Genomic DNA, 13136 nt, shown 5'->3' with positions numbered 1-13136 from the left:
ACTGTAATGTATACTTCTTTTATTTTTAGCATTGGTTCAAGAGAACCTTTTCAGTTTTTACTAATGCAAAGTAAATTAACTGTTCTAAATCAAACTTTAAATGTTGTTGTTTTTTAAAAAAAAACTATAATAGTTTCTATAGCTAAAACACAGAATGTATATATTGCCAGCTTAACTGTATGCAGTCATCCCTCACCAACCGCTAGGATTCCATTCTGGCAAAACCTCACCATTGGCAAATTCGTGGTGGGTGAGACATTAAAGTCTATAGGGAACAGGGGGCTAGGGGAACCATGACCACAAAAAGACCTAAAAATAAAGGGGGGGGAACAAAAATAATGCCCCCCAAAAAATCACCAAAAAATCCTGTAATATCACCAAGTGTCACCAAGAAGAACGAGCAGATTGAACCTCTGGGGAAAAAATTTAAACCCCCACCCACAAATCACTCAAAGGCATTTTAAATGGGCAAGAGACAGAAAGGTCATCAAGGTTCACCAAGAGGAATGAACAGATCAAACCTCTGAACCTCCCAAAAATTGTGGGAAACCACACACCCCAAGGCACTAAAACACCTCGCCAATCATGGATACTCAGGTTAAGGTTGGCAAGACCGGTCATAATTTCGCATTCACATATACACAAAACCACAGTTGGTGAAACCGTAGTTGGCAAGGGATTGTATACTGGCCCATATGTTCCACAGAATAACATGGGTGGTACAGAACTGTCCATCCTGCTGTGGGCTTTCAGAGAATCTGCCCACACTGCTGCAGCCTAGAGATGGGCACAAACAGCTCATGCACAGGTTGGCAGGGTGGAGAGTGGTTCCCTTAAGGAGCCGGTAAGGAGCTCCGTAACTGCTCCCCCCGCCCCACTGCTTTTCCGGGCATGGCACCTGGTCCCCAACCAGGGAACATGGGGCTGTAGGCACTGTTCCCTGAAGCCTCTGCATGGTGTCGGCTGTGCCAACACTGCACAGAGGCTGCAAGAAACAGTGCCTGAAACCCCACGTGGCCGGCTGGGGACCAGATGCCATGCCATGGAAAGCGGTGGGGCATGAACGAGCAAGTAAGGAGCTCCTTGCCGGCTCCTTAAGGGAACTGCTCCCCGCCCCATCGAGCTGGCACAAACGCCAGCACCCGAGCCTGTTGGGCATTTCCCAGAGGCACAAAACCATTGCCGAACCACCACATCCCTATTGCAGGGTCCTAATGTTGCACTCTGCACAAGAGCTCCAATTCTTCAAGCCAAGCAATGTGTTTGTGATTTACATAATGCTTTCAAAGTATGAACATGCTGCTTAACGTATTGGTGCTCTTGCACAACACCACGTATACTTTGTTAGTTGCCTACAGTAGCATGGGCAAATCCTCCAGAAGCCTGCAGGAGCACAGGACAAGCTGCACTGTCAGGCTGTGGAACATGTGGGCCACTATTTTTTTGCAATACAGAAGCATAATTCTAATGATTGACATCTTGACTCACTTTGCTTTAGAGCAAACATGTTCCTCTATAGCAGGCCTGCTCAACTTAGGCCCCCAGCTGTTTTGGGACTACAACTCCCATAATCCCCAGCCACAGTGGCCAATAGCCAGGGATTATGGGAGTTGTAGGCCAACATCTGCAAGAGGGCCGAAGTTGAGCAGGCCTGCTCTATAGTGAGGATGTTGTGCTTTCTAATTCTGCTGAATTGGGAACTTGCAGTTCAGACTAGTGTTCCAGCGGTACAACAGAGAGTGCTCATGCAACCTGTGGCACACCTCCTGATTGTGAAGCCTCTTCCTCAGTCCATATATGTTGCAGGGAATGATGCAAAGCTTTCCACTATCCTTGCTGAACAACAACAACATTTGCACAAGCAGACTGCGACAGTAAGAGAGTGTGTAACTTTGAGCACTCATTCCACTATGCGACCTTCTTGCATGTGCACTTGTTGCACTAGTGCAGAATTGGTCTGGATATAAGCTAGTATGTTTTCACCTAGATACAATCCAGTTTGCACACTAGCCTACATATTCTGCAGCATAACATGGGTAGTTCTGAGCCCTCCACAATGCTGTAGGCTCCTAAAGAAGCACTGTTCGTGTTGTATAAGAACGCAAATACTTAACACAATGCACCTGCACTTGGGGAGCACTACTTACACTGGAAATAATATAAGTAATGCTCCTGAAGTGCACGTGCACTTCTTTAAGTATTTGTGCTCTTGCCCTCTTGAGCAAGACTGCCAGTGCTTCCTCAGGAACCCACAGCAGCATGGGCGACTCAGAACCACCCACACTGCACTGTGGAACAAGTCAGCCACTTTGGTTTCTGAATTATTTTGTACTAGTGGGCCCGGGCACAGAGCATCTGTGCCTCTTGCTGGCCTGCCGCTGCTGCGGCCTGGCCCGCCGCCGCGGCCTGACCCGCCTCAGCGGCCGGGCCCGGCCAGGCCCGCCGCCTCGCCTCTGCGGCCGGGCCCGCCTGGCTCCTCGGCCATGGCTGCCGCTGCCGCTGTTCTCCTGGGTGCGCCAGCCAATCAGGCGCCCCGCAGCCCAGCCAATCAGCTGGGCTGCCGGGACGCATTTTTCCCTGGCACACCCAGGAGAATTAAATATATAGATAATATCCACCATTCTCAGAAGGTATACTGAAATAAACTAGCATGTTTTACCTGAAAAACAAACAGAAGAAATTTCATAGTTATCTATTGTTACTTTACTACCATGTTTGATCACCTGAAATTAACAACTCTGAGTTTCTTTCTGCTAATTAAGAAGAAAGACATTACATTTTCCTTTCAACTTTTTGACACCATTGACTTGCTTTGCAAGAAGCAAACTTGTTCCCACACAGCAAGTCAATGACTTGCATCACATTTTCATGACAAACACTTATTCAAGACAAATTGGAGATAGACATGAAACTACAAAGCAATAAACTGCAGTTAGTGCAATCCCATGTTAACAAGCTTCTGTGTTGCTACTTCGACTTTAATACAGTCCTGCATGCTACATACCAATTAAGGGCGGGGGGGAGAAATGGCATTTCACACTTATTAAAAATGCATTAAAACACCCAGTTGTAACAGTATCAATTAACGTATCTCCTGCCACACTATTAGCTGCAAAGCTAAGAATAATGCTACTCAGCAGGCTAGTGCTTTAATGAAGGAAGCCCCGAAATCCAGGGAGGAACGCCTGTGGTTGAAAAATCAGAAAACACTTGTGATCAAAAAAGAGCTGCTGAGTAATATGTTTTCTGGATCTTGGTCCCACATGTTCCCAAGGAGTGTGGGTATAACAACACAGTCTGAAATATTCCAGCATATGAGAGAAGAGCGTTAATGAAAACAAAGAAAGATAACATATACTTTTAGGATCGGGTTTTCTGAACTGAAGCTAAAAGATATTCACTTAAGTAAGCAGAATTATGATAAAAATATATAAATCACTGTTAAGAAATAAATCATGTTTTTCTTCAAATACTGAACACATTTTGGTTCTGTCCTTGTGTCATAACTGATCAAGCAAGCTTGAAAGATGATCTGATGGAAGAGAGACCCAACATGTGCACACACTCACACAAAATTTAGAAACAAATCAGCAAAAATAAAAACCACAGCCATAGCAACAGGACTGTTGCTTACCAGCTGCTCCTTAAACCTAGGTTAAGAACAGGATACTAGCTTCTTCTCTCAACTATTAGAAAAAATGAACGTTGAAGACAGTTAACATTACATTCACTAGTACCTAAGTGTTAGTCTACAAGATTCTTTTAAAATGACATGCCCCACATTGGGCCATTCTTTTCCTCTTGATAAGTTCTGTTTTGTTAGGGAAAGCTTACCTAATTTTGGCAGGGAATATGGCACTTTGAAGTAGTCTTCATAAAACTCAATTAGTCTCCGAGTAATATTTAGAGCATAGTCCCCAGATCCTCTTCTAATGGCATCAGGTCTTGCATACAATCGTACCTGATAGGGGAAAAACACAAAACAAAGGACTGGTCATCACAGTATCTACCATGTTAACTGCAAAGGTGCTGCAGTCCAGGGTTATTGTATCTCTCTCATGGGTTTTCCCTCTGAAGACAATATGACTAGAATAGAGAGCTCGGCTGAAATAATGGAACTTGCACAGTTAAAGTAACAAAGTTGAATGTGTCATCCACCCAGAGTTGTAGCTCTATATGGTGCCAAATAAAAATACTTTTAATAAATCGTGCATCAAATATGAATATTCAAAGCAATTGCTTGCATGTGTTTTCTGGAGATATGATGGCACAGTGGATTAGGATAATGGTTCTTTGCCTGCTTTACATGTTGACAAGCTGAGGTGGCTCAGTAGGAGAGAAGTTTATGGTTTGTTAAAGGCACTTTACATCAAGCCTTGGAAGTATTAAGAGCTGGGTAAGTAATATAATAATTCATTCTCCCTTCTTTATCCTGGCACTGACAGTTATTCTCGATGAGCAAAATAAGCCCTCGGAAACAACCATTTATAAGCTTACTCATGTACACAAACAATTAACATTCCTGAAGCCCATCGATGACTGCTCTAGGCCCCTATTTCTATTTTCAAAATCAAGCAAGTATATTAAAGCTGTTCATACTTCTTATGCAATTTAGATGTTGATGCTGCATTCAGCAAAAAAGAAAATGTCAGCCATCTTCCTATATGAATCGCTAAAGTAGAGCAGCGATTTCTTTATCTAGTGGGTGGATATCAGTCTTCATTGTTTCTATAGGCTGATCCATTACTTAAAAATTATAAGAAAGATTTCAGCAAACTTTTTTTAAAGAGAACAAGCGGGATGACATTCTAACTAACACAGCACTTGTGCAAATAAGTTGCACTTGTGCAAGACTGCATAGCTGCACAATGTCATGGGGATGCTTAAAATTGTGCTCTTGCACTATTGTGCAAAAGTTCCTGCAACATATGAGGTGTGCCACAGATTACTTGTTGCAGTAGCACAAACATGTTTGTGCCAGTGCAATGCTAGTTTTGCACTAGCATATGAGTCAGAATGTTGGCTGCTGTGTTTAGAGGTCTATGAGGTACCATTTCCCCCACTTTTTCAGTTCACTCCAAAAGCACAGAGCTAGCTGGCAAACTGTGTGCAATCCTGAAGGAATTTTCCCCAAATTTGAAGGGGGGGGGAAATGGGGCAGTATACAGACTATTTAGTAATGAATAAGCACCACTGAAATCAATAGTTGACATCCTCACTAAATCACTTGACAAAAGTCCTATTGAAATTAAGTAGCCCTTTAGAGTTACTCCTGAGTAGTACTATTAGAGTAACAGTTTGGATGTCAACCACCGAGACAAGTTATTCATTACTAATGCATTCCATCAATTTCAATGGGACTTAGTCTGGATGCTGCCCATTGTTTTTTCTAACACAGAATGGGATCACCTTAGCACATTTTTAAGCCATCAGATACAAGTTGTAATAAAATAAATTAAAAGGCTTTTCTAAACAGATGGGTTTTAAGATCTTTAAAAAAAAAAAAATCCTGAGGCTGGGAGGACAGTGAAGCACTTTTAGGAGGGCATTACAGAGTTAAGGGGCCACAACTGAGAAGGCACTGTCTCTGGTCGAATGTAAGGATTGAGAGCAGTCCCTGAGATGATGAACAGAGGGCCCTGACAGATTCAGTGGTTGAACGTGGTCTGACAGATACCCTGACCTCAAGCTATGTAGGATCAAATTCAACACTTTGAATCTAGCCCAATAGGAGACTGGAAGCCAGTGAAGCCACCACAGGATAGGTATAATACTCAAGAAGTGCCTAGCACCCACAAATATCCTTGTGGGAGCATTCTGTACCAGCTGAAGCTTCTGAGTTGCCTTCAAGGGCAGCCCCTCATAGAGCACAAAGCAGTAATCCAGTCTGGATGAGTAATGCATGAGTAACTGAAGTCAGGTCTGACTTCTCTACGTAGGCATACCAGTTATAGGTGGTAAAAGGCACTTCTGCACACCACCACTACCTGTGTTTGTCTTGTCTGGATTAAGTTTCAGCTTGTTTGCCCCCATCCAACCCAGAACAGCCTCCAAACACCTGTTAAAAGACTCCCTGGTATCTGCTGACTTAAACAATAGATAGAGCTGAGTATCATCTGCATACTGATGACACCTTAAACCATATCCATAGATGACTTCTCCCAGTGGTTACATGTTAGACAGCATGGGAGAAAGAATAGATCCCTGTGGCATCCCACAAGTCAAAGGTCAAGGAATGGAGCAGGAGTCCCCCGGCAGTACCTTCTGTGTACAACCCTCCAGGTAAGACCAGAGCCACCAAGTCCCAACTTTTATTCCCTCTAAGCTGAGCAGCTGAGTGTGCATTCACAAGAGTTTAGCTCTCTGCTCAGCCGATTCCAGCTGCTGCGCAGTCTCCCCCTGCACTGGGATGGCTGCTTTAATGGCCGCCTTCCCCCGCTTCCCCAGTGCTGTCCTTCCCCCTTCTGCCGCATTGGCTTTTGCAAAATTGACTTTCTCCCGCAAGCACAGAGTCCCAAGTGGCAGCGGAGCAAGTGAGGGTGGGCAGCAGCAACCAGCAGGCAGGAGCCAAGCAACCACCCTCAGGTCTCGCTTTCACCTCCCTCATCCCCCTTTGCTTTCTCTTTCTCCTTGTCCCCTACCTCCTCCCTGCTCATTTCTCTTCATACTTGGCTTTGTTTGTTCTTGTTCTGTTTTATTTTTGGTAGTTGCTGCTACTACGACTATGATTTCTGGTGTTACTGTTAGCTCTGTTTTTCCTTCTTTGACTTTCTCTGCCCCTTGTCCCTTTCGGGACTCCTCTGGAGTCAGAGTCTGGGGTACAGTTCACTGGTTTCGCTTTACTGAGAGCTGCTGTAGCAGTCTCTCTTGTTTGTCCTTGGTTTTCCTTACTTGTCCCTTGTCCTTTATGGGACTCCTCAGGAGTCAGAGTTTGGGGTGTGATTTTTGGTTGCTGTTTTAACTCTTTAGACCCTATCCACCCCTTGCCCTTCTCCTGTGTGTCCCATTCCTACATTTGCAGCGCTCTCCTCTTTGGGCTACCCCCCCCCCACCTTTCTCTTCCTCCATTCTCTCATTTGTCTTTCCTTCCTAGTTCAGAATCTCTCTTTGATTGCCTCTTCCCACTCACCCTTTCCTCCTTCTTCACCCTTCTCTTCTGACTTTCTTATCTTCTCTTGTCTGCTTTTCCTCCCTCCCCTTGTCAAACTACATCCCTATCCCCAGCAACATTGTCTTCGCTATTTCTCTCTTTCACTTTCCACTGTTACTCTTTGCATCCCTGGCATTCCCCCTCCCATGCCACCCATTCTCCCTCCTGTGCCAGTCCTTATCTCTGCTGTGGCTTCTGTGCTTTAAGACCCTGAAGACTCCCCACATGCAATAATCTCAGCCTTTTGTGTAGTCTATTATTTGACAGGATTCTCCCCCATGACTGTCCCTGAGGATGGAGACTGAGGGAGGGAATGGTAGGGTGTCCCTTTCAACAAATCCAAGGTGCATTCCATAGAGTTGAGAAGAACCAAGCTTTTATCCATTTTCTTTGTAAATTAGCATGTTGCAAACTTAAATATTTATACTTAAATATAAAGTGTAGGAAAGCAAAAATCCAATTTTATAAATAGAACAGAATTGTAAAATACATTTCTTTCATTCCATGTTTATGGAGTGAGTCTGTGTGTGCACGTGTGACCATGTGTGTTGTATCTATAGTGGTACATAATAATGCACATGTCTGCACACTGCCTTGATATTGCTGCCCAGAACAAAACTGATTCCACTCACTGACTTAAAAAAATTAGAGGGAATACTGGTGACAACCCAGAAAGGTGACCCCAAAAAATAACATAGTTGACGGTATCAAAAGCTACAAAGAGGTACAGGAGAATTAACAGGATCACACTCCCACTGTCTATCTCCCATTACAGGTTATCCACCAGGGAGACCATGTCGTAGTCAGCCCAGAAGCCAGACTGAAAAGAATCCAAGCAATCAGTTTCACCCAGGACTGCCTGCAGCTGGGATTCAACTACACACTCCAACACCCTGCCCAGGAATGGAAGGTTGGAAACAGCCAAAAGTCCCAATGCCTAGACAATACCACTGAATTTGTTCGACTAGCAAAGCTAATCGTATCCTCAAGTTTTCCCTTCCTTTGCTTAGTCCATTAGTTCAGTGATTCAAATTCCCATGAGTCTGTTTCCTATCTGGTCAATAACGTTTCCACCTCTTGCTTGTTTACTATACAGTTTCACAAATCTGCAAGGAAGATGCTACTGCGGCCTTTTAAAAAATGTTTTTAACTGCTCAACTCTTACCAGACTGTTTTCTTTTAAGGAAGTGTCACACTGGGGTTTTGTTGTTTTCTAAGATAGCAAAGTCATCCAAAGAGGCTATTAAATGGCTAGGTTCATGAAGTGAATATTTCTTGTAAATGAACTCTTACAATGGTGACAGTTAGAATTTATCATGTATGAGGGAATGCTTCAGAACTAACAAGCTCCCAAATACAGTATGGTAAATACCAGCTGTCATTAAAGGGGCACATTGACAAGGAATATTCACCATGTGAAACAAGTGAGGTAAAAATAGTCTTGTGATGAGTTTACCAGATCAAAATCTCTCATGTGAACAAATCTCTTATGTGAGTGTCTGAGGGCAGCCAAGTAACCTGGGATAACACTGCTTGTGTAGATGTAGAGAACAGTAACTCTGCACTAAACAGGAAGAGCAAGAGGGGATACATGGTAAGTGCCCAAAAAGAAATATAGAGAGCAATACCAAAGAATTAATGAATTTTCCAGGATGCATTTCAGAATACAAGAACTATGTTTACTCTATTTCTGTATGGCTAAATAACTTTGACTGACAATTATTATGCAATTATTTCTCATATGCTTGATATTTAAACAAAGGGCTTTATTCTATATTAGTTTCATTTCAGTAAGCCCACTACGGTTTTGAAATTTCTTTTCACAGTTGGATCCAAGTCAAGGAAAACAGAATTTCCATACAGTCTGCTTTCAGTTCTGAACATTATAAACAAACTTGCCACAATGCAGAGTAATATATGCAAGCTGTCAGTGAAGCAAGCAGACATCAGAAAGAGATGAGTATCACTTAAATTGCTAGAGGTACAGTAAGCTCAACAGCACCACAAATAAAGGTACTTCGTAGATGTCACCTATGTTCACAGATGAACAGAAAGTGAGCCCTTTCTCACAATCAGTGAGGGAGGGGGGGCGGGAAGGCTGCTGAAACTTACCTTTCCTGCAGACAACCACTCCTCCCTCACTGGGAGCACTCACCACGTACCCAGACAATCTTCCGCTGCCCTAAGCAACGTGGAGGATCAGGAGCCAGGAGGCATCCTCCTGGCCCCCAGAAATCCCACAATGTGCCACGAGAGTGTGTGGTGCATTGTGGGGATCCCTGCAGTGATGGGCGGGCACCAATCACTGCTACAGTGCCAGCTAAAAGCAGCCGGCATTGCACATGATTAAAAAAATGTGGCTAAGGGAGCACTCGCCCCTTAACCTCATTTAAGAAGATACATTTTTAGCATACTTTCTAAAAATGAAAGGTTCTGCAGATGTGTTTGCCACCAAGGCGCTGCTGGGATCAGGCATGACCCCGGCGGTTCTCACGCACAGTCAATCCCGGGCTTGGCTGCCTTAGCCTGGTCTTGGCCTGAGGCGTGAGAACAGCCTCAGTCACTCACATCGGGCACAACTTCCAAAGCCTTGCTGCTGGACAAGGCTGAGTGAAACAGACAGAAAGACTCTTGTGCATGTACCATTAATTTCATTAGAATTTGTGAATGAGAAATTCTAATTTGGGTATAGTCTTTCATTCTGAGACCTGCCTTTTAACTTACAGGGGGAAAGCCAGAACAATATCAAGACTTTGCCTTGCTAATGTGGAAGGTTCTAGCTGAAAGAACCCTTGTCAGATGACAAACAAGAAGTTCTAATAAGACGGAATCTGCCTATTTTCATTTCCCTATAACCTTAATTAATAATTACCATCTTCACAAATTAGCCCACTTCCACCTCAAATGTTCATGCATCCACCATCTTGAACTGGGGTGGATTACATCATTACATTACCCCGTTGAGGTGTCCTTGTGTGTCCCTACAACTGTTCCAAATTTGGGTCAAATCGGTCCAGGCACTGCAAAGCTGATAGTGGGAGTGGGAGTGGGAGTGGGAGTGGGGGAGAGAGAGAGAGAGAGAAAGCTGGGTGATCTCATATGCTTACTTTTCTTTCCTTAAAGAAAGTAGGCTAAAAATGTGTCAATGACAATGGCCGGGTTCAGGCATACAGGATAACCGCAGTTATAGCTGGCTGAAGTTGTAACTGCAATATGCTCAAATGTGCGAAACTTCAGTTACAGACCAAAAACTAACTCCATTTTGCCTCTCCAGCAGTTGGAACCTTCGCTTCTCTCTAAGCTTTGCCGCCAACAACCATGGCTTTGCTGCCAAAGCATTACGCCTGGCTGCTGACTCAGCTAGAACTGCAGTTTCGCACCCATTTTAAAAACCCCATCATAGAGGCAGTGGCACAGACCGCCCCAAGGATGTGGCTGCTTCATACTTTCAGCACTTCTCACTCGCAGCCACTTGGGAAACCGGCACCCCTCCCCTTCAACCATGCAGCTATGAAGCTGCCAGGCTAAAGGGATGCCACACCACCACGGCCCATCCCAGAACAGCCAGACTGTCAAGCTGCACAGCCACTCAGGGGCACTCCTGTTTCCCACTCTGTCCCTTGCTTCCACCACCTGGCAAATGGTAGGGCGAGGGCACAGGACAACAGTACAGGCACTCAGTGTTTTGCTCCCCGAGAAGGAGCAACCATCATGTATGTTCACAAGCACAAACACTCCAAGTGGCAGCACAAGCAGGGCACCCCATCACAGCACCAGGAGGGGGGGGGCAAATGGCTGGGGTGGGCAAGAACAAAAAGCAGACCCAAGCAGGGAAGCTGGATCAGCCAAGTTCTATTTTTTACACAGGAAGGGTGGGGAAGGGGGGCCCCAGCCCCTTCTCCAGGTGGGGATATTTGCTCCCTAAATCTTGATCATGAGAAGAAATGTCTGTGGGAACTAATGCAAAATTTATGAGATGGTACTCCAGTTCCATGAGGTGGTACTCATACTGTACACTGTAAAGTAGCCCATTGTCCCACAGACCGCTCTCTCACGAGGGTGGCAAACTAAGGGGAGGATGATCTAGGAAGGAAAGCTGCAAGGACAGGCACCTGGACAAGTGCAGTCCTGGTCTCAGCGACTGCACCAAGCCACTGTTCTACCCTGCCAGCCCGCACACTCGTGAGTGTGTGCACCATTGCCCACAGCCCTGAAGGGGGAGCCAACCATCCTGGGGTAGCTGGACACCAGATTCCTCTCCCAGGAATCCACATGCTCGGAAAACTGAATACGGCGCCACGTTGGACCCAGCCTGGGAGCTTTGAATGGGTTTAAAGGTCCACGCACAACTCCTGTGCCCACACTATCCATGCAAGCGCGTATGCCCTAGCAAATGGCCCCCTCATGGCAGGGAAAGCCAGCATGCTCAAGACATCCATCTACGGCCAGGGAGCAAATATCCCAGGGAGCACAGACAGAGCATACGTGGGATTTTTAAATTTGTGAAAATGTGCTGTCCTGTTAACGCACTCCACGGCCGTGCATGTTGCAGGCAGAAGCAGCGCTGGCATTGCAGGACATTTGAAAGTCTTTCAATACCCTTTCCTTGCCAAGGGTGGGCAGAGTGCTCTGAAAATGCATGATGGCACTCAGCACGCCCATTCAGGTTTGCAGCCAATCACAGCCGCCCCAATGATGATGCTTAGCCCACAGTCTGACTGTGGAGCCGGCTGGGATAGAGCTGGGAGGTGAAGCAGCAGTGAGGGGCTCCCATCTCCTTCAACTGCAATTCTGTTGAACATCTGAGGCACAAATTGGAGTTAGGAATTCTAACCCCAGCTACAAATAACTGCGGTTATCCTGTACATCTAAACCTGGCCAATGAGCCATCCTCTTTGACAGATTATCACACTTTCACATTTTAGTCATTTTTGTTTGTTCCTCATGATCTCAGTTTGGAGGGGTCTTTGTTTTGTTTTTGCATTTTTGGCTGGCTATGTTTTGTTTTTGCATTTTTCCTTTACATATACTTCTTCCGCCCACAACTGCAGGATCAAGGAAGATGTTCTTAATGCTGAACTGGTACAAGCACACTAAGAAATTCTCCAATAACTCTGAACCAGTTTTTGAAAAGAGAGAGGCTTGAGTGAATTGGACAGGTTTAGCTTCTGGTAATAAAAATTAGCATATGAAATTAACAAGAGGTCTTGGAGAATGGGTGCACAGGAACAATGGTGCAATTCAGGGAAAGAAAAAAGAGAAAAAGTCCCTGCTTCTACAGAGGAGGAGGGGCAGATTCCAAACACCTAGAAGGAGGGGCATTTACTTTTTAAAGTAGGTTCAAGGTTATATGGAGAAGCAAAACACAAATAGCAGTTGAACATGGCATGAAATAACAATGTCTTCTCCTCTTCACATGACTATGAGCGTCTGATTGCCTAAATGCCTATCAATCTGTTCACATCCTAAGGGGCTAAAATAATTTTTAAAATGCAATGACAGGGGTCTAATAAATTTGGTTCAGTGCACTAGCCAAAAACCATTTACTCGCCAAATACACTACTTGTACTCACCCCTCCCTTTCTCCAAGTGTTGTGGCTCATGCATAGTACTTGGAAAATAGTGAGGTGTTTGCTCTTCTGCAAGCACCCCCTTGGCCAATGAATGCCAATGAGGAATGCGAGCCGAATTCCACTCAGAAATACCCCACAGAGGTATTCATCGCAGCATATGACTATGACCATGAAGATTTAAATACTGCTTTTCAACAAAAGTTCTCAAAACAGTTTACACAGAAAAATAAATTATAAATAAGATGGTTCCCTGTCCCAAAAGGGTTCACAAACTAAAAAGAAACACAACATAGACACCTGGATGGATAAACTACTCCATGCTCCCACACACGGCCCTTCAATTACTAGACATTTTGCATTAATTATTATTCACTTATTAGTTATATTTGTATCCTGCCTTATCATTTTAAAAA

General features: G+C 44.6%; 1 protein-coding gene across 2 annotated transcripts in view; it reads right to left on the bottom strand.

Moving 5' to 3' along the window:
* The window catches only part of TRHDE (thyrotropin releasing hormone degrading enzyme), a 416582-nt gene that overhangs the window by 316459 nt on the left and 86987 nt on the right, over positions 1-13136 (bottom strand). For both annotated transcript variants that reach the window (XM_053255844.1, XM_053255845.1), the window contains exon 3: positions 3835-3961. In XM_053255844.1, the coding sequence (XP_053111819.1) occupies positions 3835-3961 (127 nt within the window). The remainder of the gene's footprint in view (positions 1-3834; positions 3962-13136) is intronic.

Source organism: Hemicordylus capensis, chromosome 5, assembly GCF_027244095.1.
Source record: "Hemicordylus capensis ecotype Gifberg chromosome 5, rHemCap1.1.pri, whole genome shotgun sequence".
In the NCBI taxonomy this organism is placed as follows: Eukaryota; Metazoa; Chordata; class Lepidosauria; order Squamata; family Cordylidae; genus Hemicordylus; species Hemicordylus capensis.
This window is presented reverse-complemented; position numbering and strand designations above follow the sequence as displayed.